Source organism: Ornithodoros turicata, unplaced genomic scaffold (genome assembly GCF_037126465.1).
Source record: "Ornithodoros turicata isolate Travis unplaced genomic scaffold, ASM3712646v1 ctg00000955.1, whole genome shotgun sequence".
In the NCBI taxonomy this organism is placed as follows: Eukaryota; Metazoa; Arthropoda; class Arachnida; order Ixodida; family Argasidae; genus Ornithodoros; species Ornithodoros turicata.
In genome coordinates, this window is record NW_026999426.1 from 325128 (window position 1) to 352463 (window position 27336).

At 43.3% G+C, this 27336-nt stretch overlaps 1 protein-coding gene across 2 annotated transcripts in view; it reads right to left on the bottom strand.

Moving 5' to 3' along the window:
* Positions 1 to 1001: 1001 nt before the first annotated feature.
* The window catches only part of LOC135375910 (uncharacterized), a 50559-nt gene continuing 24224 nt past the window's right edge, over positions 1002 to 27336 (bottom strand). For both annotated transcript variants that reach the window (XM_064608545.1, XM_064608546.1), the window contains 5 exons: positions 27092 to 27193; positions 23429 to 23566; positions 21987 to 22091; positions 17281 to 17418; positions 1002 to 9033 (listed from right to left, as the gene is read on the bottom strand). In XM_064608545.1, coding sequence (XP_064464615.1) covers positions 1619 to 9033; positions 17281 to 17418; positions 21987 to 22091; positions 23429 to 23566; positions 27092 to 27193 — 7898 coding nt within the window. In that variant the 3' untranslated portion in view covers positions 1002 to 1618. The remainder of the gene's footprint in view (positions 9034 to 17280; positions 17419 to 21986; positions 22092 to 23428; positions 23567 to 27091; positions 27194 to 27336) is intronic.

Below are 27336 nucleotides of genomic sequence, written 5' to 3' on the forward strand. Positions count from 1 at the left end.
CTAAAAAGAGGAACAGGAACAGGCTATGTACGTCCGAGGACCATATGTAGGATATATACCTATTTATACCTGCGGAACATATGCTTAATAGGTCCAAAATGAGTTATGTCCCGTACGATCCATATTATTTTAACGTGTGGGAACGTAAGAGCTGGAGCGGCCCCACATTATACGGGCTGGGGGCATAAGGGGCATATCATTTGTATTGGAGCCCCCATCATGTAGGTTCCGGGAACGTAAGCCTATGGAACCCGATGGGAATTTCCAGTTGCAAGGTGTGGGAATATTACGTTCAAGACAGTCACGGTGGGCGTTCGATTAGGAGGAACTGCGAGACACCTGCTGAATAACTACCTATACATTTTCTATACATTGCGCACTGACAGCAGCTCCCTAATCAACCTTTCAGATGGAACACCTTTCAAATAGCGAGCACAGGCTAAGATATACTTTGCCCGAGCCATTCCCGGTACAATACCTGCTTATGGACACCAAGAGAGTTGAAATATGATTTTCAGCCCAAAATAAATATCTCGGCAGTAACATACTTGAGTACACTTAATTACAATTCAATACACTTAATTAATTTATTTTTTAATACTCTTAAGAGGCTCATTTTGCCGTATTTCTCTTTGGTACATACAGGAGAATGACACGTGTGTGTAGACCGTGGCCAACCGAAGGCCATGCATTAGCCAGCCAAGGAACCGACACCACGCCTGAAAGGCGACATTTGTCCAAGCTCGGGACGGTCACGGCAATCTTGGTTTCCCAAATTTGTACAAACATTGGATCACATTTGGCTCCATGGATCACTCTATGGATCTACATTAATCTCTCGGCATCAGTTGTCATGAAGAAAACCCTTCTGAACATAATCAAAGTACAATGATTTTTCTGTTGGTTCGTAGCATCCAAGTTCCATCATGAGCTATACCCTTCTGGAACGCTCGCAAACATTAATATCCCATCTTCTTAGAAAGACACATCAGAGAGACAACTCAATTGCTACAAATATTTATTACCGAAAAATGCTAACATTGAATGCGGTATCAATAAACAAACGCGAATACAATTGCAATATTATTGCGGGCACTATATTGTTCTAAATGCTATTATAAATGCGTATGATATCAACTTATAATGAAGTGTGCACCTCACATGGATAGATGGTATGAACTTATGGCATGTCACTTGGAAGTGTCATTTCGTCGCACGTTGATTCCATTCGGTTCGACAGCGCGGTGCAGAACAGATACACTGAGATAATTGTATACACATTAATGTCCACTGCGAGATGCGACATCAAAAGTCATGAAGAGGGTGCAACCATGGGAGAAGTACAGACGACATTGTAAAAAAGAATATCAATCGAGAACGGCACCGCGGTACAAAAATGGTGAGATTGATTAGAAGAGTAGATGACGACGGCTAGAGCGCAATGATTTAGCAGCATGGTATGACGACAGAAAGAAAGGCAAAAACGCACAGGTAGAGCGTGATGGAACATCTGTGATCACTATAGCGTTAATAAAAGTGAATGGCCCAGAAGGAGCTTCAGCACATGGATGTTACCAGCATTACGGGTTTAGGCAGTGTGTCCACAAGCAGAGGCTTCTTAAATCTTTGAATGCGGTTGCAGTAACTTCATCATGTGAATGTTTTTGATGCTCCCGTCGAGTGGCAGAGCCCGATCCGCATCCACAATATGGAAGTCCGAGTGGAAGATAAGCAGCTTCAATAGTTTCATACGTGAAACGCGCATTTCCCCATTCTCTTCATCATCATCGTCATAATCATAATCATCACCCTCTTCCACTTCTTCTCCTCTCCCTCCTTCCTCCTCTCCTTCTTCACCTTCACTTTCATCTTCCCCTTCTTCCTCTTGCTGTTTCGGCGTTTTGCATGCATCCAACAATAACGGTCTGTTCTGGCTGATGTCGCTATCAGGTGCATTTGTGTAAGGTACAAGGAGCTGCACCGATACCCAGTCACCTCGAAGCACACTTTCATGCCACGCCGTCCTTTTCTCCACTGTACGAGCGTTCACATCAACATGGGGAAGAAGCAACTTCTTCGAACCCTCTTGTCTTGAAACGGCGCGAAGTCGAAACACACTGTCGCTAATATGTTTCAAGGAGTGGGGGAGAAGCATCTCTACGACAAGGCAGTTGCCTCTGCACATACTCACAAACAATGGTTTGTTTAGAGGTTCGTCAATTACGGTGAGAGGAAGGAGAAGCTTCGCCGCTATCAAGTGCCCATTACGGCTACAGTATCCCAGTGGTGTATCTCCGTTTTCATCGGACTTGTTAACTGGGGTGAAGGAAATGAGATACTTCAGTACATCCTCCGTCTCAGTGCTTTCAACACACTCGATGAACTCTGTCACACTTATACTACGAGTCGTGAGTAGCGAATGCGGAATGGATAGCTTTCTCAGCAACGGATGTGGGCAGAATAACTCGATTATGTCAGTGACTGCGACGCTCCCGTCGAGTGGGAGGGCCCGATTTGCATCCGCAATATTGAAGCTCGAGTGGAGGAGAAGCAGCTTAAATATTTTGACATCTCCAACGTTCATTTCCCCAGTATACTTATCGTTTGCGTTCGATGATTCGCGACTGGCTTTCGACACTTTGCAAGCATTCAACAGCAGCGCCATGTTTATACTCATGTCACTCGCATGTCTACCTGTGTACTGCAGAAAGAGCTGCACGGATGGCCAGTCACCTCGGCGCACACTTCCATGCCACGCTGTCCTTTTCCTTAGTGTACGAGCGTTCACATCAACATGAGGGAGAAGCAACTTCGTCGCACCCGCGTGTCTCGACTCGACGGCATCTAGCAACACACTTTCGCTATTATGTTTCAAGGAGTGAGGGAGAAGCATCTCTACGATATGACACTGACTTTCGAGCACACTCTTAAACAATGGATCGCTTTCAAGTTCGCCAACTAGTGTAAGAGGAAGGAGAAGCTTCGCTGCTGTCAGGCGCCCATTACGGCTGCAGTAATCCAGCGGTGTATCTTCGTTTTCGTCAGAAGTGTTAATTGGGGTGAAGGAAATGAGATACTTCAGTACATCCTCCCTCTCAGTGCTTTCAACACACTCGATGAACTCTGCCACACTTATGCTACGAGTCGTAAGTGGCGAATGCGGAAACAATAGCTTTTTCAGCAACCGATGTGGGCAGAATAACTCCATCATGTCAATGTCTGCGACGCTCCCGTCGAGTGGGAGGGCCCGATCTGCATCCGCAATATTGAAGCTCGAGTGGAGGAGAAGCAGCTTAAATATTTTGACATCTCCAACGTTCATTTCCCCAGTATACTTATCGTTTGCGTTCGATGATTCGCGACTGGCTTTCGACACTTTGCAAGCATTCAACAGCAGCGCCATGTTTATACTCATGTCACTCGCATGTCTACCTGTGTACTGCAGAAAGAGCTGCACGGATGGCCAGTCACCTCGGCGCACACTTCCATGCCACGCTGTCCTTTTCCTTAGTGTACGAGCGTTCACATCAACATGAGGGAGAAGCAACTTCGTCGCACCCGCGTGTCTCGACTCGACGGCATCTAGCAACACACTGTCGCTATTATGTTTCAAGGAGTGAGGGAGAAGCATCTCTACGATATGACACTGACTTTCGAGCACACTCTTAAACAATGGATCGCTTTCAAGTTCGCCAACTAGTGTAAGAGGAAGGAGAAGCTTCGCTGCTGTCAGGCGCCCATTACGGCTGCAGTAATCCAGCGGTGTATCTTCGTTTTCGTCAGAAGTGTTAATTGGGGTGAAGGAAATGAGATACTTCAGTACATCCTCCCTCTCAGTGCTTTCAACACACTCGATGAACTCTGCCATACTTATGCTACGAGTCGTAAGTGGCGAATGCGGAAACAATAGCTTTTTCAGCAACCGATGTGGGCAGAATAACACCATCATGTCAATGTCTGCGACGCTCCCGTCGAGTGGGAGGGCCCGATCTGCATCCGCAATATTGAAGCTCGATTGCAGGAGAAGCAGCTTAAATATTTTGACATCTCCAACGTTCATTTCCCCAGTGTGCTTATCTTCTTCCTTCGATGATTCGCGACTGGCTTTCCACTTTTCGCAAGCATTCAACAGCAGCGCCATGTTTTTACTCATGTCACTGTCATGTCTATCTGTGTACGGCAGAAAGAGCTGCACGGATGGCCAGTCACCTCGGCGCACACTTTCATGCCACGCTGTCCTTTTCCATTCTGTACGAGCGTTCACATCAACTTGAGGGAGAAGCAACTTCATCTCACCCACTCTTCTGAAAGCGACGGCAGTTAGCAACACACTGTCGCTACTATGTTTCAAGGAATGAGGGAGAAGCATCTCTACCATATGACACTGGCTTTTGAGCACACTCTGAAACAATGGTTCGCTTTCAAGTTCGTCAACTACTGTATGAGGAAGGAGAAGCTTCGCCGCTGTCAAGTGTCCGTTACGGCAGCAGGTAGCGAGTGGTGTATATCCATCCTTACCGGCAGTGTTAATCGGAGTGTAAGAAATGAGATACTTTAGGATATCCTGCTCTCCATCCGTTAAAGGATAATGGGCTGATATTTGTTGTCTTATAGCACGGGATGTGCCTGACAGATGAGGAAGAAACAGTTTGAAAGTGGCAAGGGGGTTTCTACACTTGATGCCAATCAGCAGAATTGTTTTGGCGTCAATGTTAAGAGAGACCATGGTCGAATGAAGAATGAAGAGTTGCGCAATGGCAAATGCGGCATTACTCCCCTTTTTGTCTTCCACGTCCTCGGACTGCAGTATACTATCTAGTTCCCGTCTCAGCAGTGAATAACTGTAGTCAACATCCATGAGAAGTGGAGCTACGTCGTGCATGTCAGTTCCATGAACATCAGAGTAAGGCAGCATAAGTTTCACCGTATCCAAGTAACCAGAGCGCACGCTTACTTGTAAAGCCGTTTTGCCTAGATGCATATTGCGATCACTTGCATCAGTGTGAGGGAGAATAGCTTTCGTTACTCCATTGTGTCCCATATCAATGCTGTTATGCAAAAGGCCCTTCTTAATAGTGAATTCGGCCAACAAATGTGGGAGTAGAACGTCTGCAGTATCAGGTTTACGCCGACATACATCGCGGTACGGTAATACAGGTGTTAAAGGGAGTAGATGCTTCAGCATGTCCGTACGACCGCGGGCAACGCATTCACTGGCCACTTTTTTGCCAAGCATATAATTAAAGTTTAGTGAGGAATAAGGAAGAAGCATCTGGAAAATATCAAGTTCGTCAATAATGATGCTGATATATAAAGGCGTAAAGAAACCGGCAAAATTAATACGGTCAATATCTACAGGGGTATATATCACGTCCTGATCGGGGCAGTCGTTTTCCATGAAGTATCGTGGTGCACTCTCAATGCAGGTGTCACTGGAATATATCTTAATTTTGCAAAACTCTCTAAGCAGCACAGATAACAGTCCCTTACGTCGCGCGTAAACGACGTCGCGTAAAAAGAAACTATTAAGACCTGGTTGAGAGATGAGGTTCGCGAGCACCGTCGGTAGTTGTTCAAACCAATTGAGAGGAAAACCGCTACCACGAGCGCAGAAGGCGTCTAATCTGTCCCAGGATTTAATCTTATCAGCGTACATGAGAGGTGTCATACCAATCATATCTTTCTGTGCCAGTGCTTCATTAACGGGAATATACTTTAAGATATCGTGATCAGCGTGCAGTGCCGCGACGTGCAGAGGCGTTCTTTCGAGGCTGTCTAGAGAGCAATCACTTTCTAGAGCTTCTTTAAAGCTCTCTAGGTCGTTATTCATAATACTGCTGTGTACTACGTGTCGCTCTGCTGCTAAACCATCCAAGAAACTCAACATGCCCTCATAGCTAGATTCTCCATACAACCTGGAGACTATACGTGTCATATCTTCACGGCTTCTAGCATCCACCTTTTGTAGCCTCTTGAATAGCGAATCTGCTGCGAAAAACTCGGCGAAGCTGTGATGCACAAAGCGAGGCACATCGTTGCTCAATTCCTGTATGAGACCGTGTTTTAGCCTGTTCTCCTTGACGTCCGTCATTAGCGTCCCACTGGGTTCCAAGTCACGGGACTCAGTTTCACTTAGTAGTCCCTTGAGGACGTCCTGGGAGAGAACAGCCTTGAATGCTAGGCGACCATAGTCCTCGTAAAATTTCGGCTTCAACCTCATGTCATCATCTTGGGCGGCGGCTTTTCCTATATCCTCATTCTTTTTTTCTTTGCGATATCGCAGGTATTTGTACTCGACAAACAACCTGTACACGGATAACAGTAGATAGCAATTATGAGAGTTCAACACGCTTTGTACCAAGCCGCAGTAATCGGGGTCAGAGGTTTTCCCTCGCCCCACCTCGGCCATCATTCGGAGAAGAAGAGGATTGCCTAGAATGGAGCTGTAATTGACTGTAACGTGACGAAGTATCTTTTCGAACGTTTTGTCAATGGCCTCAGTATTGGATAGCGGAGATGGCGTTCCATCAGTGTATTTCTGCAGAAATTGCGCTTGGTCGTCCTTGGAGAACGGATTCATGTGGAAAGACACCACGTGCATTTCATCTTGAATCGAATTTGTGCATATGGTGCGTGTGAACAGTAGTATCTTAGAAAGCTTTGCTTTCACCAAGAGCTTCGTGAGATCAAGGATAATTTTCCGGCTGGTCTCCTGAATTTCATCAAGGGCGTCGAAAATGACCCACACGTTAAACGGACGTCCCTCAGTGACGCTTTCCTGAAACAGTTCAAACTCTACTCCGCTTGTTGACACGCCACACAACTTCGCGAACAGTATGAAATTAATTACACCAGTTTGTCCACTGTGTATAGTCATAGCCTCTTGCACCTGCGGATAATTACTGACATGAAGCACCCATGCTTGCTTGTCTGAGTCCTTGATTTTTGTGCAAAGCCAGGTCGCCAACACGGTTTTTCCCATTCCTGAGTCTCCGGACACAACGACGACTTTCTCACTTCTTTCAAGTAGAGAAATTGCTGAGCAGTTTTCTTCACCGATCATGGGAAGGTGACTTAGGGCGCCGTTTGATTTTCTCCACATGAAGCATCCATCACCGAATTCTAGCAGGTGAACTGTCTTCCCCTTGTAGTATTTCATGTCAACAAGATCGTTGTAGTCACCGCCGCTGTCCAGAATGACAATTTCCTCGAACTTGTCCAAGGTGCTCATTCGCTTCAGAGCATGCAGATTTCGTAGAAATGACCGGAGTGTTTCCTCTGTGCCTCCGAGGATAGCGAAAGCGTCGTGCCTAGAACGCTCTTCGACCTTTCTCAAATCCACTTCAACGGACCTTCGACACGTTTGTTCAATGTAGCACCTGCTTGTGTTTTCCTGGAGGGCCTTCAGCTGTGGGCCAAAATGCAGAACCTTTTCTCTGCACAATGTTAGAAACGTGTTCTCGCGGCAAATTTCCAAAAACCGATCCGTATATAGGATGGGGTGAATATAAGACTTGTGGTCGGGAGACTGAAGTGCGATCTGTGACATTTCTATAATTGCTTTCTTGCACACTGATGTCACATTCTCATAACTAGCACTCGGTATGTTTCCGACAACTTCGCTCTCAGATAGTGGTATCTTTTTAATCTCATGGCAACAGTGCTCCAGGTTGGCGTTTGACGTCAGCAGAATGACGTTCGTGCCGGTGATGTCATGCAGATTTTCTGAGTACTGAAGAATGCCTTGGAGGTCAGTTTTGCCCTCACACGATAGGAGCAAGAACCTGCACTTGTTCTTGTCTAGGATCTTACATGTTTCCTGCTTCCACTGTGATGCTTCGAGAAACAGATAGGGAACATCTTGTTCTCTCACGAGGTCATTAACCATTGCTTCGAGGAACAACAAATTCGATGCAGCAAGGACAACAAACGGTTTATATACAAGAACGCTCTGCTGAAGCCTTTCCTCAAATGTTATGTTCAGATCCTCTGTTGATGACGCCCTCCCTAATTTTGCGTTGAACTCCCTGATTATTTCGATGTCCTTTATGGGACAGCCATTCTGTGTGCACAGTGCCATATCATGGACGACGTGCTCTTTGAAGAACTGGTAGAGTCTCGGGACTTGTTTCTCGAGAATTTTGTCGCCATTCGTAGGATCAAGAGCAAGAAGATGAGGTACCCGAACGATAAGTTCTGCTTTGGCATCCTCATTTTCGGCTTCCTCATTAAATACCCATTTTAAGATATCATGCAAGTCTTCCTTTCTACCTTTGGCGTCCTCCAGGATACTTGCGTAATCTTTTCTTCTGGTTGCATCCATGCGCCGGTAGGGCCTTGCTCTATTTTTGTATACAAGCGAAAGAGCCAAATGACATAGCTCGTGGGCCATGATCCCTGCGACTTCATTTATGCGATCATTCGTGGCTTGCGTTGGTCCCCCGTGGAGGCCCTTGGCTCCCACAAAGATGCTTTCTTTTTCTGGGAAAGTTAACCCGAGGCATTTACTGCCGTGGCCCGTCATGTAGTTTGTGTGCTCTCTCTCAAAGTCAAATAGAATACTCAAATGGAGGGCCCCTGATGCTACTTTCAACACAGGCCGGAGTAAGTCGCGGCTGTCGAGAGCACGATACAAGTTATCGAGAATTTCGTCAAATCCTTCACAAGCAGCTTGGCTCTGCGATCTGCTCTTGAGGGCATAGATGTGAGATTCCTGGGACTGGGTTACGAAATATTTTTGTCGCACAAGTTCTGACTTTTGGAGCTTACTCAAGTCCAAAAGACAATCGCTTTCGTCAGTGTCCTTGAATTCACATTTCTCCGACCGCAGAAGGGCATACGCCCTAAACGCGTTCTTCTTCACAGCTCGAAGCATAGCAGACTCATCCGTATGTGGATTGAGCCACATCTTTAGAAACGGTTTTTCCTGCATATACTTTCGCACTTGCTCGACGTCTCTCCTGTCGATGGCAGAATGCATCCCAGCTCTGACATCCGCAGTCTCAGAAGATCTCTCGTCGACTTGCAATGTGCCTGCAACACGTGTACCAGAAATGTTAGCCAATTGATGAATGCACGAAACCCCCTCGAACGCGCCACAGCCTTCGTGGCAATATGCTCACACACGTCACCCATACGCCGTGGAAGCACGTGTTCCTTTTAATCCCGAAGCATTAGCAGTGTGCATTAGGAGGAGTAATGGAAAAAGCTGTATGTGTGGGGAGAGAGAAGGAGAGGTATAAGTGGAGTTGTAAAGAGGAGAGCAGAGGGTAAACCTAAATGAAGGTGAACTATATCGAATGGAAGTAGTTGAAGGCAATTAAGAGTAAGAGGCAATACTAATTAAAGGTAATTAAAGCGAGGAAAGTTGAAGTTAACTGAAATGTATGTCAGACATACGTAATTAGGAGCAGACTTGGGGATAGTTTTTAGTGTCCTTCCCTTAACATGTTGTCGATACAGACTCTGAAAAACTCCGAACCTCTTGGATACTTGTGTAGTTCAATTCAGTGACAGATAAATGGAAGGCAGGTCTGCTTCGCTTGCTTGTTCCGACATCGATTTAAGAAGGATAAATACTGCGTTTCTCCGCTACCCACTCGATGAGAGGTAGGCCAGTTCCCATTCCATTCTGCGGCTTAGCATAGCATAGCACCACACCAGTGGCGTAAACGCAGCATCTCGGCCGGTTGAATTTTCAGTTTTCAAGTCTCTGATCGCCATTCTGAAATTTTTTGCTCAGATATGAGCACTCAACTCACAGCTGCTTCCAAAAAGCATCTGCATGGATGCAGTAGAATGGATAAACCACTCTGAGTGGTTGGAGCACCATCTTTCGGCATAGCAGCTGCACAAGTTGCTTTCTGACGGGTCCACTAACCCTACACAAGCAGCAAAGTATATGGACACGTTCTCTGCCGTGCTGGATCTGTGAATGTGTGTACTAATGCAGCCAATATACTTGTTGTTCTACTGTGAAATCTTCCACGTGAGATATCAGCTATCAGTAAATCCAAAGTTGCTTTGGCATACCACTCGAACTTCAGAAACGCTGTTTATGTCATATTCGTGTTCGGCGCAGGTACAGCAGATTGCATATTTATGATTTGTAACTACCTATCCCGACAAATAAGGCACACACACAAATAAGGCAAAAATAAGTCAAACACGGCGAAACACGTGTCCTCTGGTGCTGTCGCATAGTTCCATGAGTATCTGTTTCTCTGCGTGCCGCCATTGAAGCCATCGTAATCTGTAATTTTTAACTTCAAATGTGTTTAGTGTCATTTACTTGTTTCTTTAATGGCTTTTCCTTGTCACTTCATTGTAATTCACTGCATTGCACTGTGGCATTAAGGAGTGCTCAGTCACCCTCCCAGGTGTATCGCTCGCTGAGCGACCCCTGGTTTGCCAATTTCGAACGATGCGCAGCTACCCAGAGCTGACGAGTCACAAACACGGCGAAACACGTGTCCTCTGGTACTGTCGCATCGTTCCATGAGTATCTGTTTCTCTCCGTGCAGCCATAGAAGCCATCTTAATCTGTAATTTTGAATTTCAAACACGTCTAGTGTCATTTACTTGTTTCTTTAAGGGCATTTTTTCCTGCATTATAATTCACTGGCTTGCCCTGTGGTGTTGAGGAGTGAGCAATTTAACACATAGATGAAAAAAAGAATGGTCGACGTTTCGACAGTAGCACGACAGTGTCTTCGTCAGGACACAAAAGGACACTTTTTTTGTCCTGACGAAGACAGTGCCACAGGGCATTTTTTGCATTCCCGCAGGGCAGATCGCAAAGCTCGGTTCCAAAACCGCAACCGCAATCCAGACAATGGTTCCGTCAACCTCGTTGTAACATTCAACAATAATGTTTCCAACATCAACAGTATCCTTAATCGCCACCACGGTATTCTTCGTCTGTTAGAGCGCATGCGACAAATCTTCCCGGAATCCCCACGTGTGGCCTGCAGGCGCACGCAAAACCTCCACGATAATCTAGTCAGCTCCAAAGTCAACCGACCAACAAGTCCGACGGCAGGCTGCCACCCGTGCAATGGCCGCAGATGTCAAATATGCAAACTAATGCGAAGTGCCCACGTGCTTAACAGCACAACTTCTAATTTCTTAGTCAAAATGCATGGTGACTTTGACTGTAATTCATCCAACGTCATTTATGCCATTCAGTGCAACCCGTGTCAAGCACAATACGTAGGTCAAGCCAAAACATCTTTTCGGATCAGGTTCAACAACCACCGGTCGGACGTTAATAAAAAGCCAAATCTTCCTGTTTCTCGTCATTTCAACCAGCCTGGTCATTCAATAAATGACGTCGCCCTTTTTATTCTTCGATCAACCTTTAGCTCCGATATAGGCAGGGAACAACGCGAGTCTTACCTCATTTACAAATTCCAATCAATCATTAACGAAGATCCCAGTGTACTTTCAACAGTATGGAATCTGGTCGCCTAGATGGGATATACTTTCCCATTTTTTCATTTTATTTGTTCCTCTTTTTTTCTTTTCAGCAATGGCCTCAGTACAGCTCACCCTGAGCTGGCTCCCCAAGAAAGATGACATCACCACCCGGACTTGACCTTGCCGAATATTCGAGAATATGACTCACAGACAACTGTCACGTGGCATACTTGCACCGATTGTGACGTCCCTCAGGGAAGTCAGGGAACCTATTTAAGCAATATGCAACCCTTGTACCTCTTTTGTCCTGACGAAGACAGTGCTACTGTCGAAACGTCGACCATTCTTTTTTTTAATCTATGTGTTAAATTGCCCATTAAATAAATTAGTTTTTGTTGACGTTCCTGTAATCTGTAGTCCACGTCTTATTGTTTCACTTTTATTCAACTTCGTAGCCGTCTGATATATTAACCTATTTGTCCTATATATATATTCTTGAAGGTCTTGAAGATTCAGACGGCGCCGTATTAATACACAGAAGAAATAAGTTCGCACAGAGCACCACCAAAGGAATATTTTCAGATGACTTCATTTAATTCATTTTGAAATTACACAGACACGACGTTTCGAACGGTGGATCGTTCTTTTTCAAGTGAAAGGTATAATGAGTTGGTCAAACAGAAAACACTCACTTTCGTGTGCTTCGACAGTGGTGGGGGAAGGGAAATCGCAGTGCGTTGAGGTTGCCGAAGGGAGGTCATAAATTCTGTGTGCGCACACAGAATTTAGTGAGAAGAAGTGAGTAAGAAGTGTAAATAAAGAAAATGGCGTTCCTTCACTAATTTTTTGCGGGCGATCTATGGGACGGATTTTTGTTCTGCAAACAGCTACGATATCAGGTGACCGAAAGGAACAGATGTTCTCGTTGGGACAACTTTGTAGCTTTTATAATTAACAAGTTAATTAATGAAAGTTAATTAAGACATTGCCTTTGGACTTTGCTAATGCTCTGCTAGGGAGTGCCCTTCAGCATATGCTATATTGCAATTGATTTCATCTTGGAAAAAGTGTTATATATATATATTTTAAAAATCTGTATACACTTAGCTGGGAGACCCTGTATATATATATATATATATATATATATATATATATATATATAGGTTGAGGTAAAAGGATTATCAAACGGCCACGAAGTTTTACAAAACTTAAAAAAAAGACGCGGAAACAGATTTTTTTCTTTTTTTGTCCTGACGAAGACAATGCCACTGTCCAAACGTCAACCCCTTGCCCATTTTACTTTTTAACGTCTTCCTATGTAATAAAGCAGTGTTTGCAACTTCCCTGAAATATTTTTCCGCGTCTTTTTTTGAACTTATATCTACATATATATATACCCAGCCCAGAGCTGACGAGCCGCAAACACGGCGAAACACTTGTCCTCTGGTGCTGTCGCATCGTTCCATGAGTATATGTTTCTCTACGTGCAGCCATAGAAGTCATCTTAATCTGTAATTTTGAATTTCAAACACGTCTAGTGTCATTTAGTTCTTTCTTTAATGTTTTTTTTTCCTGCATATATATAAGGGGGACAAAAATTAGCGGGAGCTCTTTGTCTGCACCTATAGCATATGTTTGTAAGTCAAACGTCGCCATGCCAGTAATGGATAGCTGTTTCGGCCTTCTTGGGCCTCATCAGCAGTACACAGGCAGGCAATGTTTGAGCGGATGGCATGAGAAGGTCACGTGGCACGTGATGCCTCCTGCCAGGGTGTCGTAAGACACCTCTGAACCTCTGGCACTGTCTTCGTCTTGACGAAGACAGTGCCACTGTCGAAACGTCGACCATACTTTTTTTAACCTATGTGTTAAAGTACCCATGAAATAAATTAGTTTTTGTTAACGTTCCTGCAATCTGTAGTCCACGTCTTATTATTTCACTTATATATATATATATTTAGCTGGCATTTAAACTAAGGGTCTGGGGAAGACCTTAGTTTTAGACGTTTTAGAAGACATTAGGGAAGATCTTCCCCAGACCCTTAGTTTAAATGCCAGCTTAATAAATAACTTTCCCCTACTCCCTACTCCAGTCTCTGGTGTCTTTTCTCCCCTGTATATATATATATATATATATATAAATATATATATATATATATATATAGGTTGAAGGGGTGGTGAATGGGGTTCGGACGACCGTTAATGTATGTAGCTGGAATGAAAAATGAAACACAGACTACGAAGGTGCGGGAAGTAAGAAAAAATGAGATAATTTCTTCGCATTTAAGATACATGGAATGCTAAAAGAGTTGCATAATGTAAAAACCCCGAGACTAGGGAACACGAAGGAATAGCCACAACACGAAGTCTCAAGACTTCGTGTTGTGTCTGTCCCTTCGTGTTCCCTAGTCTCGGAGTTTTTACATTATGCACCATCTTCACCAGCTCGCTTGCTTCCTAGCCATTTTTTCATTGTCTTAAAAGGGTTGTCTACGTTACGGCGGAAGCTCAGGGTAAAAAGCTAAAAAAAGATAAAAAGCTCAGGGTAAAAGGGTAAAATGAATCGCTTTTACCTTTGTTTGACAAAGCACGTGTGCCTGCCCTCTCCCTTTGTACATACTCCCTTCTCATTCTTTGGAATCGTCGTGCGTCACCATAATATATCATTCCTCTTGAAGACTGCGCCGCTGTCGAAGCGTCGAACACCCCCTCTTAGTTTCTTGTTGGTCTCTAGTTAGTCCCCCTTTTATTCCTTGTGTCCTGTAGAAACACTGTCTTCACCTCTGATTCTTATTGAATATCTTAATTAATTTTTCGTGGTGAACCGCATTCCTCTAATTCCACTTATATATATATATATATATATATATATATATCTCCCAATTTCAGGAACTGTCACTTTTTCTACTATCACTCTGTGGGCTGGGTTTGGAACCTCCTTTCGTCGGACAGCAAGCGATTGCGCTCAAAAAGTCGTCGCGCGTTATGGTTCTGCGCTACAAAAAGCATGATGTTCGGCTATTTTTTCCGATGGCATAGCTTGCGAATATCACTGTCAATTATTATGAACTTGAGTGAATTCGACACGCTCTTCATATTGGTGGGGTAAAAAAGTGACCTTTACTTGGCAAATTCCGGAGTTCAGTTCGCAAATACTTACAAAATTAAACTTACGATACATGACATTCACATGAGGAGTTGGCAAAAACCTAGTAAGAACAAATGCCGTTGACCGCATGATTCAAGGTGGCGTAGTTCTTTTATTATAATTCAATGACACGTTTTCTGGGACACCCTGTATATATATAAGTGAAATTTACTTATTTATTTATTTATTATACCCTCGAGGCCCGTTGGGCATAGAAGAAGGGAGTGGGAAAAGAAAAAAGAAAATACAAAACAGTAATAAATAACAGTGAACAAAGGTCAGTAAATCAAGATTTTAAATATCAAGATACTAAATGTAACAAATTGATGAAAGAGTGTATAATACAACAGCCAGTGAGTTGGGAGAGTTTATATTAAGGTGCACAGGTAGATATAACGCTACGTGGTGTTATTGTGAGTCAAAAAAGGAACATAATGCAGAGCGAAATCTAGAGTGATCGCGGATGTGTATGATGTCACTAGGAAGGTGGTTCCACTCAGCAGATGTGCGGTGGACGAAAGACTGCAGGCACGTGTTGGGTGTGGTATGACGTTAGGCCCTCTTATGTTGATGATCAATCCGAGATGAAATGTAAGTGGGTGGAGGTAGAAGTTCACCACGCAAACAAGGCAGGTCATAGTAAAGTTTGTGAAGTAAAGATAAACATAAAATTTTACGATGTGAAGCAAGGGAAGGTAAGGCAAGAGTGTTCTTTATCGTACTAATACTCGCCGTGCGAGAATAATTACCAGTAATGAAACGTGCAGAATTATTTTGGGCAAGTTCGATTGCATTAATTAGTGTGGATGAGCTAGGATCCCATATGGAGGCGGAGTATTCTAATTTTGAACGCACAAGAGACTTATAGAGCAATGTTTTTAGGGATAGAGGGGCTGAAGAGAAGTTGCGACGAAGGTAGCCTAACATGCGGTTTGCGTCGTTAATTATGCTCTTTATGTGAAACGACCAGGATAGAGTTGAAGTTATAGGAAGACCAAGGTACTTGTATGATGAAACATTTTCAAGAGTAATATCGTTAAGATAGTAAATGGAAGGAGGTAACATATTTGTTCGAGATATGCGCAAGACTTTACATTTAGTAATATTTAATTTCATTACCCAAGTGTCACACCATTTAGAGATAGCAGTTAAATCTTGTTGCAACAAAAAATATCGTTAGGATTAGTGATTTGACGAAAAATTACACAATCATCCGGGAATAAATGAATGTTACAGGAAACGCAGTTAGGTATCATCGTTGATATAGATTAAGAACAAAAGGCGACCAAGGACGGAACCTTGTGGAACACCTGAGTGGACTGGGCTAGGCGTGGAGTCATAGCCGTTAGCTGTGACGTACTGTGAACGGTTAGACAGGTAATAATGCAACCAAGAGAGAAGATTATGGTCAAGATTTAGGTTACTTAGTTTAAGTAATAGAAGTTTATGAGATACTTTATCAAAGGCTTTAGAGAAATCGAGAAATATACAGTCAGCACATAAGTTACGATCCAAAATTAGGTGAAGTTCGCGAGTGAAAGAAATAAGTTGTGTTTCACAGGAAAATCATTTGCGAAACCCATGTCGTGCGTGAGAGAAAAACGAGTTTGTTTCGAGAAAAGACGCTAAATGTGAGCATAAAACGTGTTTTAACAATTTGCAGGGGATGCTGGTGAGGGAAATAGGACGATAATTAGATGGCGAAGATTTACTCCCGGATTTGTGTATTGGAACCACCTTCCCGACTTAACTTTTACCCGACTTTAACACATAGGTTAAAAAACGTTTGTTAACGTTCCTGTAATCTGTAGTCCACGTCTTATTATTTCACTTTTATTCAACCTCGTAGCCGTCTGATATATTAACCTATTTGTCCTATATATATATATATACAAGATTAGAAAAATAGCATAGGCTCGTTGGCTGCACGTTGAACATACGTTTATAAGTCCCCAACGTCGCCACACCAGCATTGAACAGCTGTTTCGGCCTTATTGGGCCTTCATCAGCAATGCGTCGTAGCATGCTGGTCAGAATTGAACAGAACACACCAAGCAGATTTCCTTTGTGAATTTCAGATAAAAGCGGTAAAAACAGCCTGATGACGTCGTATTTAAGGATGGTCAATACGTCCTAACGGCTCGAGCTCCCCAGTCGCTCTTACTCACGTCTTTGTTCCACAGACACTTCACTCTAAAGGCAACATGGTAACATGGTGCCTGTCATTGATAAGAAGATAACGTGCCTTTTACATATAGACACCGGACTCAGACGCGCACCTACCCAATCTAAGTTAATTAAAAACGCTAAAACCGCAGTGTCGGGGATATAGAATGAGTCAATCCAATTACGATGAAGCTGTTAACCTGCATTCGCGTCTATTCACTGGTAATCAATAGTTTGAATGCCTTAAATGGCTTAGGCTAAAGTATAGCCGTATTGGTTAACCGTTGCCCTTTCTGTACCGCGTAGCAGCTGCAATAGCTACACCACTTTCCGGCATGCCCTTAGTAATGGCCGTGAAATAACACCCAGTGAGTCAATGAAAGCGCGATTTTTGCCTAGCAAGCACGACAGCAGCGCCGACGCATCGCTGTTACGTCACGCACTACAGTGAGTCTACAGGGAATAATACCATTGAGTGTGCAAGTGTGTGCAACACCATGTGCAAGAAAATGGATCCCTTCCCCCAAATTTGGTGGTCATTCAGTTACCTGCGTGCCTCGTCCATTCTTCGAGTACCTTCTTGAGTTTCTTTATGTGAATCGGCTTCCTGGACATCTCTACCCCGTCGATGACCTCATGGAACTCTTCGCCAGTCAAGTCGTGAAGCTGCTGCATATAGTCTGCGCCTATGGGAAATTTCAACACTGGGATTAAAATCGTCTGAAGCTTTATGAAGACAACTTATATGAATGCGTCGCATGAGAGTTGTTATATCCACATTTGTACGTGTTACCGAAAAAAACCACTACTGCCCTTACTAGTGATCTCCGAAGAAATTAACGAAATGGGTTACTTCGTCAGTCGAGCGTGGATTTTCATGCAAATGAGGGTTTCCTTTCTGTCTTCCGGTATGCTTTCGTATCCGGACGACGAAAAAAGAACACAGTAGATACGCACTAACCAGCAACGCGCACAGAAAGGACCGGACGGGGTGACTGTAACTGTTTTTCTTTGTTTTGTTTTTTTGTGTTGTTTGCTGGAATGTAGGGTTCAATCAACAAGGTGACAGCTGGGCAAATTTGTAGATTGAGCATCTAAACACTAAAGTCCAAAAAGTAAGAGTCTCTGCAATGTCCGCAAGAAATGTAATCCACTTCATTATTTGTAAATGTTATGAAAACTGTTTTGGTGAGACTTAAGTGCATACGCAATCATGCTGTATTATTTCGTAGTACACAACCCCTGTTATTTACCAGCGCAAAATACAATCGTCTCCGAATCATCGAGTATGAGCGAATTTTTTTTCAGAAATATGATTGATATAAATAAGGGATAAGACATAATATTTCAGGGTTTTACGGTGCGAGACACCTACTTAAGCAATAAGAGCGGTCCCAAGAGTAACCACTGTGGTACACCAGAACCGATATTAACCATGGTAGACTTACTGCCACCAATTGCTTCAAATTGGCGTTTTAACATAACATAATTCGAAACGAAAGACACAATCTGTGGATTATACGATTAGCGTGGAATTTGTGCTATTCGCAAACAATGGGACACTGTGTCGAACGATGTTCTAAATTCTATAAATGCACAGTCCTTTCCTGAAGCAGCGGTGAGCTGGGTTAAATAAACATTGTGGTCTACAATACTGGCGTACAATATAGAGGGTGTTGTTAGGCGTCATGAAGGTGCTGAAGCTAATCGAATTACCCATATCAGTGATCTGCTGTAGGTCTGGCTGTTACAGCTGTGTTTTTCCTTTTTTTTTCGTTTGTAGATGATTTTTGAATTATTATTATTAACCATAAACTGTATTACGTTATGTGATTTGGCAGAAATGGTAAATCCAATATTCCCTGCTGTTCATTTGAATATTAGAAGCATTAACAGCCATTCTGACGATTTTACTGTGTTGATTTCGCAAATTCTGAAGTGTGGTACATCGTTTGTTCCTTTATCTGAAAAGTGGTTATGTGATATGAATGACTCTCACTACACAATACACGGATGTGTTCTTGAATTTTCACACCTGCACAACGACCGCCATCATGGAGTTGGCTTATATGTGAGGGATACTGTAGCATACAGAGTTCGGTCAGATATCTCCCTAAATACTCCACTTTGTGAGTGCATTTTCATTGAAATCATAGACAGTACACTCATGTTATCCATGATGGAATACAGCTATCAGCGTTTCCTTGTCGTCCTTTATTTATTGGTGTTGTATACAGGTTATTTCACGAAAATCCCCGGCTGAATAATTCCGTAAACAGGTGGCGCTGTCGACGAAATTTCTTCTTGGTAAAGATCTTTGGGACATCGATCATGAACCGAGTAGTGAAGGGCTCATTTGCATACGCTCACTACTTAGATAAGCATATTAAGTTTTAACTTTTACTTCGCACGCTTACGGAACGTCTGTCTTACGCGTCTGCTTATGGGTCTTCAGCGAAAAATATTGCAAGAAAAGAACTGCATCGACGCTTCGCGATTTTTCCGAGTAATTAATCGGTGTCGATTCACATATTTCCTGCGGGGAGCAGATCACCAATGCGCTCTTTGGTCTAGCTATCCGGCTATCAATTTCGTGTTCATCCGCCTGGTTGACACACGGGGTTCACGGAAGATAAGGAACAGCCGCAAGACCGCAGGAGACGCGTTGGTGTTCCGTCTCCTTCTGTACACTCTTAAAAGTGAACTTCACCACGTAGCACTAAAAAACACTAAGTGTTGATGCGTTGTTTTTTTCTTGCACTATTTTTCGCTGTAGGTCCCGATGCGTAAAACAGAGGTTCCGTAAGCGTGCGAAGTAAAAGTTACAAGTTAAAGTATTTACCTAATTAGTGCATGCATGCAAATGAGCCGCTCACTACTCAGTTCATGGTCGACATCTCAAGGATCTTTACGAAACAGAAATTTCTTCGATAGCGCCACCTGTTCACGAATTATTCAGCCGGGGGATTTTCGTGAAACACCCTCTATAGATAGCCGCTAAGTTCTGTTACCCACTTTTTAGATGATCTGGATCGGGTACTGTTCACATGCTGGTCTCAAAGGTATAACGTAGTCATACTGGAAGGCTTAAACGTTGATTTGATGAGCAGCAGTCCTACCTCAAAAACATACATATAATGAGATTTGTAGTAACTATGGTTTCCAAGAAATCGTAGTTCATCCTACAAGATTGGGTGGCACCCATCAAAATAACCTTATTGATCATATTATTACAAATCGAAACGAATTATTCTTAACACAAGGTGTGGCTGCTTGCAACATCAGTGACCACGAGCTCACTTATGTAACGTGTAATACGGCTCCGGTCAGCCATTTGGAGACTTCCTTTCGATCGTTTTTGGATTTTGCTCAGGCTGAGCGATATCTGTCTTCACAGATGTATTCGTTTCACGGTTGTTCTGGTGCCCAAGAGAAATTTAGCCAATTTTTGAGTATTTCGCAATCGATTATTACAAAATTAACTCGTCAGACACCTGCTACAAAACGAAATACTAAGAAGAAATCTTGGGTATATTCTGGTCTCCTCAAATCAGTAAAACACAAAAATAATCTGTACAAAATATGTCCCTCTCATCCAACAAACTTTGACTTGCTTACATGATATAAGCGATACAATAATTTGCTTCGAAATCGGCTAGACGTTACAAAGAAACAGTATTTGGCTCAGTCCATTGCTAAATGTGATGGTGACAAAAAAAAAGTTATGGAATGTGATTAAAAGTACCTTAAATAAAAATAATAATATAAATCAAAATACAAATTATAAAAGTAACTAAAAGAAATAATATAAAAAATAAAAATAAAAATAGCGATAGGTATTACTAATTTGTCCACCAGATCTAGTGAAGTAACTAAGGACCAAAGACAGATAGGTACAACGTTTAATGATTACTTTAGCAGCTCTTAAGCAGAACTAAGATAAAGAATAATGCTCCGACTGGGAGCTCACAAGCTTTTATGAACAGCGGCGAACATTGTAGAAAGTGCGCGTTGGTGGAGAGGAGGAAATACAGAAGCCTCTAAAACGTCATCGGCACGTCTTTGAGATTGATGTGAGCGAAGGAGCAGATACTTCCAGAAGGACCGCCTGCCATGTATCGCGAAGTGTCGCGGGCCCCAGCCCGTCGTTCGACGCCTCGTTGCCTGTTGGTGTTGTTGCCCCAAAGACGATACGTGACAATATCTTGCCCTGTGGTGATGTTCCGATTTAATTACCTCAGTCTCATTCCTCCTCATTTATTCTTCAACCAACATGCGCACAAGAAGTTGGGAGCGTAATTCAGTATCTTAAGTTGAAACACTCAAGCAAACGTTCGTGTAATGTTCTTAAAACAATTTAAGTAATATTTATCAGGTGTGCAAGACGGTGTTATCAATGACATTTTTACTGAAAGAATTTTTCCCCAAGAGCTGAAGGTCGCCAAGGTTGTCCCAGCGCATAAGAAGGGCGGTAAGCTTTTGGTATCTAACTACAGGCCGATAGCGATAGTTTCACCGTTGAGTAAAATAATAGACACTCCTCTTAACGGAGGCTTACAGATTATTTTGACAAACACAAACTTTTATCTGAATCTCAGTTTGGTTTTCGAAAGGGCACATCTACTGAAATAGAATTAAGTAACGTTCTTGAGAAAATTGAAAGGTGCATCGATTCTAAGACACTTACTATGGACATTTTTATAGATTGAATGAAAGCTTTCGACCTAATTGACAAGAAACTGTTGCTCCTGAAACTTGAAAGGTATGGGATAAGAGGAGTACCCACTGCGCCTGCTCCGAAATTACTTGACTCGAAGAAAGCAGTATGTCTCCATCGGGAAATTCCGATCATATTTGGCTGAGTGCAAAGTAGGTGTGCCGCTATGGTCAATCTTGGGTACCTTCCTGTTTTTAGTTTTTATCAATGACTTGCCTAAGTTCTTAGCCAAAGACTGCACATTGTACGCTGATGGCACCAAAATATTCGTACAAGGCAGCATACCTGAGGGCTTGTTTCATGAAGCTAACCTTGTCCTTAGCAAACTATCGCTCTGGTTGTCGCTGAGCAGGTTAGTTCCAAATTATACTAAATCAAACTATGTTGTGTTTCACCCTTGCCAACAGTCTGTAAATATAAGTCACTTAACTGTTTTCATCAATTGCACTTAAGAGCCTGTACAGTATAGCCTGTACAGACCAACAACCGCCCTGTGTGTTTTGTGCTGCGCAAGCTGTGCTAACCATTGTGACTCACCTATTTCCATGAATTTCTTCTCGTAACAGCCAAGTCCCGCTTTTTCAAGGAGTTCGCAAATCTCCGTTTGTTTTTGTTTCTTTGCCGGAGTGGGCTCCATTGTGTCTGGAAAATAAGCAATTGGTCGTCACGTTAGAAAAATGATCATTGAAAGTGTATCTGTACCTTGCGTGTAACAATACCCTACGATTACCATTACCATTGAGAGTGTATCGGCTCATCTGTAGTAGTAGGAGCTTTTCCTAATACCGACACCCAACAAGGTAACAGTCGCAGGAACAGGCAGCATTCATGTAGCGCAACGTTTTTGGGCAATTATACTGTCAGTCGGCCGAAACCAGGAACTAACTGCAAGCGGTGCTGCTCGCGTTCAGCCTCGAGTGAAACCTGCCGGTCAGTGAAGGGAGCATTGCCACGTGAGTCCCTACGGCGTGATGTGATTCCGTTCGGGGCGGTGGGGGGGGGGGGGGGGGGGTATAGGCTAAAATACTGCAGCGTCAGCTGAACAATATCTCTTTTTTGTTTGTTTGTTTGTTGCAAACACGTGGCAACGACTTGTTAAACATGGTGGTGATCTTTCGGCGTGATATATTTGGTAAACGACTGCTAAACGAAATACATCATCGGTTGCATTCGAACCCGCAGTTTCCGATTGCAGTAAGATTAAGTAAGATTATCTGTGGGTGGAGCTACCGAGTCGCACGGGCACAGGTGGTACAAGTGGCACATGGGACATTTCGTCATCTTAACGTGAAGCTCCTCGTTATGAACACCTCGCAGTTAACGCGCATCCAGATGTAGCGAGCACTTGTGAATCCTCCTACGTTGCATTGTGCGCATTCGAAATAATGAACATTGAATACGTTATACGGGGTGTCCCAGAAAACGTCTCATTGAATTCTAATAAAAAGCTACGCCACCTAGAATCATGGGGTCAACGGCAGGTTTTTGCCGCCTCCTGATGTGAATGTCATGTACCGTAAGTTTAACTATGTGAATATTTGCGAACTCAACACGGAAATTTGCCAAGTAAAGTCACTTTTTAGCCCGCCAATATGAAGAGCGTGCACAATTCACTCAAATTCATGATAATTGACAGTTATTTCCACGAGCTATGCCATCGAAAAAAAAAAACAGCCGAACATCATGCTTTTCGGAGCAGCGGACCATAACGCGCGATGGCTTTTTGAACGCAATCGCTCTCAGTCCGACGAAAGGATCGAGGCTCGAAAGCCAACCGAGACAACGATAGTAAACAAAAATTAACACGTCCTAAATTTGAAAAGAGAGCATTATCCCTGCGGTTAGTGAGCGTGTAACATCTCAATCAACGAAGAAAAATATATCGACATTCTCTAAGTCAACATGTTCGGCGCACGAATGCCAAGATGGAGTACACGAGGACCTAGTGTTGTGCCTCAGTTCAATGGTGCATAGCTCACCTGTGTGCCATGGCCAATGTGCCAGTGCGTTCTCCAATCTCATGACGTGAAATGTGTATTCAGTCATGCCAACAATGTCTATAACCTCTTGGAACTCTTCTTTCGTTGAGTCAAAAAGCCGCTGCACATTGACACAACCTAAGAACAAGTTCAACACTTACGTTAAACAAGTGCGAAGTCTCATGAAGACGAATTACTACTACATGCATTATAGAGCATGCAAGGCACCCTCCCAACCTTATAAACTACCCTCCCAACCTTATAAACAATGCTCTCTCCGCGTGCAAATCTCTAGATCGGGATAAATTGCTTTCACATGAACCGCGGCAGCAACAAAACCCCTTATCCTTCGGTACCGGCTATAACAAAGCACTGAGTGGCGCAGGGTCCATCTTCACTCGCCATCTCAACATACTTCACAGCGACGAAAAACTTAAAATAATTTTTCCTGCTCCCCCCAATATCACATTCCGTCGATCACGTAACATTCGTAACTTACTAGTTTCATCCCGTCTATCCCGACCAAATCCTGGGTGTTCCCCTTGTTGTAACAAACGCTGCCAAACATGTCATTTCATTAGCCCATGTACATTTATCTCGAGCACCTCAGACTCTTTTAATTTCGAAATCCGACAGGGATTGCACTGCAACTCTTTTAACGTATGTTACCTTATTATGTGCACTAAATGTTGTATTCAGTATATTGGAGAAACCTCGAACACCATGAGGGAAAGGTTTTACGGCCACAAATCCGAGATTGTTAATAACCATCCTACACCCGTTTCTACACATTTTAACCTTCCTGGACACGCTTTAGATACAGACCTCAAAATCGTTATCCTTGAATCGGGTTATAACAGTGACATGAAGCGCAAAAATCGCGAGTCCTTTTTAATTGCGAAATTCCAGTCTCTGAAGCCTCATGGTTTGAACATCCACGCAGGTCCACTACAATTATTTAACCCGTAAATATCATTCTTCAAATAAAAAAAGATAATGATAAACACACATACACACAACTCTCCAATTTCCACATCTTCTTCGTTTGTCTCTCTCCTGAGACCACCTCCGTCTTCACGTTCTCACGGTCCACTAGTCGCCTTTGTACTCCGCACCTGTGTCCTCATTCCGTACGTCGCCATAACCCCCCTTTTTATCCTTAATTCCTCGAAAGTCACCAACAAGTGTTCTCGTTTCCTGTGTATAAGCCCTTGGGCTCGCGTTATGTTTCGCTTCTGTTACCCTGCTTTTGTATTTATTTTTTCTGTGTTTGCATCCTTTCCATCAACCTGTTACCCTCTCATGCCAAAACTCCCCCGTCAACTGTATATATGTGCCTGTACCATGTTTATATTTTTGTAACCTGAAGAAGTGCAGTCTCGTGCACGAAAGTCTTGTTTACCATGTGTAAATAAATAAGTTGTTCCTACCATTTAATATCACTCTATTGATCATTAGTTAGATGATCGCTGAGGGGTATTACGTAACGGAGGGGGCACTGGCTACGAATTCACTCATACAACCCCAAAAGGAGACAAATCAACAGGGTAATCTAGGTAATATAAAAAATCCATACAATCAACTATGAAAATTAGGGTATTACAGATTAATTTGCGAAAATTACTGACTGAAACATCAGAAAAGCTGTTAAGCTATATATAAAATACTAAATATACTAGTACTATACACATACTGGTCACATAGAAACTTAGCAATACAGCAGCACCAAGTAAATATAAAACACTTTATGGTGGTCAAGTACAGACGCACCAAACCAATTCGAAGCACTCAAGTGAAACAATCGGTGGCACTCTACACAAAGGTCTTGTCACAGAGCTATTAAATTTCCGAGGATCTTGGATAGTGACGATGTTTTGTGGAAGCTCCCTCCAGCACTTGTTCATGGGGCAAAAAAACTAAAAACGAGTAAATAATGTAATCGTGGTTGCAATGTTTTAACTTAACCTTGAAGGTCCAGCCTCGGAGAAACGCATGCTGCTCAACAAGTCATTGCTCCAGTGACTGTAATAAAAATTTTGGAGGAAGAGACCTCTTTGTTCGCAGAGCTAACGTAGGAAGGGATTGATCGGTTTGCATATCGGAAACACTACTCTGATTGTAGTAGTAATTTAAGAAGAATCGAGTGGCCCTGTTTTGTGCAGCTTCTATCGCTTGTCCATAATTAATCTGATGAGGTTCCCATATCCCAGAAGTCTATTGAAATTTCGGCATAGGAAGTGCAACATACATAGTATTTTTAACTGATGGTGGGCAATTCCGAGGCATTAAGACTCAGATGCCCGAGAATAAAGTATGCGCTCCCGAAAACGCATGAAAGGTGCTTAGTCCAGGAGATGACATGGCCAGGACAGCCAAATATGCAGACTAATGCAAAGCGCCCACGTGGTTAATAGCTCAAACTCTAGTTTCTTCGTCAAGATTCATGGTGACTTTTATAGACATTGATCCAATGTCATTTGTGCCATTCAGTGTAACGCGTGTCATGCACAATACGTAGGTGATACGAGGCACTGTCTTTTTGGATCAGATTCCACAACCAGCGGTCGGACGTTAACAAAAAGCCAAATCTTCCTGTTTCTCGTCAATTCAAACAGCCTGGTCATTCAATAAATGACGTCGCCCTTTTTATTCTTCAAGCGAACTCTAGCTCAGGTAAAGCCAGGGAGCAACGCGACCTGATTTACGAATTCCAATCGATCATTAACGAAGATCCCGGTGTACATTGAAGCTCAGCTACGCCGATTTCAGAGTGTTACAGAATGAAATGGTAGTCACACGATGTGTTCATAAGGGAACACTGATTATGTGTGCAAAATAGTTATTCCAAACTCCTCGCGGGTTTTCAAAAAAGTGAATTTTTAGTTTCACTGCCATTCCGTCTTGTGGCCCTCAAACCCTGTGTCGACGAGACATTCGTGGTCTGCCCGTGCTCCGGCTTGGCATGATATTTGGCTTGGTTTCTTCCGCCAAGCCGGCCAGTTTCTTCTGCCGAGCCGTCTACTGCGCAGATTCACATTGGGGAAGTGATAAACAGTTCGCTATTAGGGAGCCAGTATATTTCTAGACTTTACTGAACCCACGAGGAATGTGCGTTTTGCTTCCTTCGACTGCAAAGCATTTGCTAGGCCAGTACAGAATTGCCAGGATTTGCCTCCGTTGAAAACACGAACGCGGAAAACGTTCGTGAGAATCCAGCCGTACACGTAGACCTGGTTGAGCCCATAAAAGTATGCCGTGCACAGTTTCTTTCACAGCACTTTCTTTTGGTACCTCTTGCCGTAGCACGTTTCCAGAGTATTGTAGATCATTAAACTAACTTGGGAATGTAATTCGCGAGACGTTATGACCCTGAGCTCGTCCACAATTTGCCCACCCATCCGTTACATTTGTCACGTTGGGTATCAGCACATCCTTCAAGCTATTTAGTTAAAATCGCATTGGAGGACGAACCGCCCAACGCATATGGACGTCGCATAAGGGTTCGTGCCCTTTCAAGCCAGAGACAAAATTGTCCATACTACCACTGATCTATTGAGGCTGGCTTCAGAGAAATCGTTCAGCGAATCATTTAGAAACCATGTTTTTAACCGTTAAAAAACAGCGGAAACATCTGCTGCAACACAAGGTCGCGTTTTGGCTCACCTTTCTCAATGAACTTGTTGTAGTAGGCGAGCAGATTCGCTCGCTGAAGTAGCTCGTGGAGTTCACGCTCCAACTGGTTTCGCCCAATGGGCATCGTTACGGCTGCAAAGTAAGTTCGCTGTAAGCGATACAAAACCAACGTGCGAGGAGTGAGATTTAAAATGGTTCGTCAAGATAAGATAGAGTCAACTTGCCAGCATAAGGGAACTGTCAATAACAGATACGTGAGCTATACTCGACCAGGA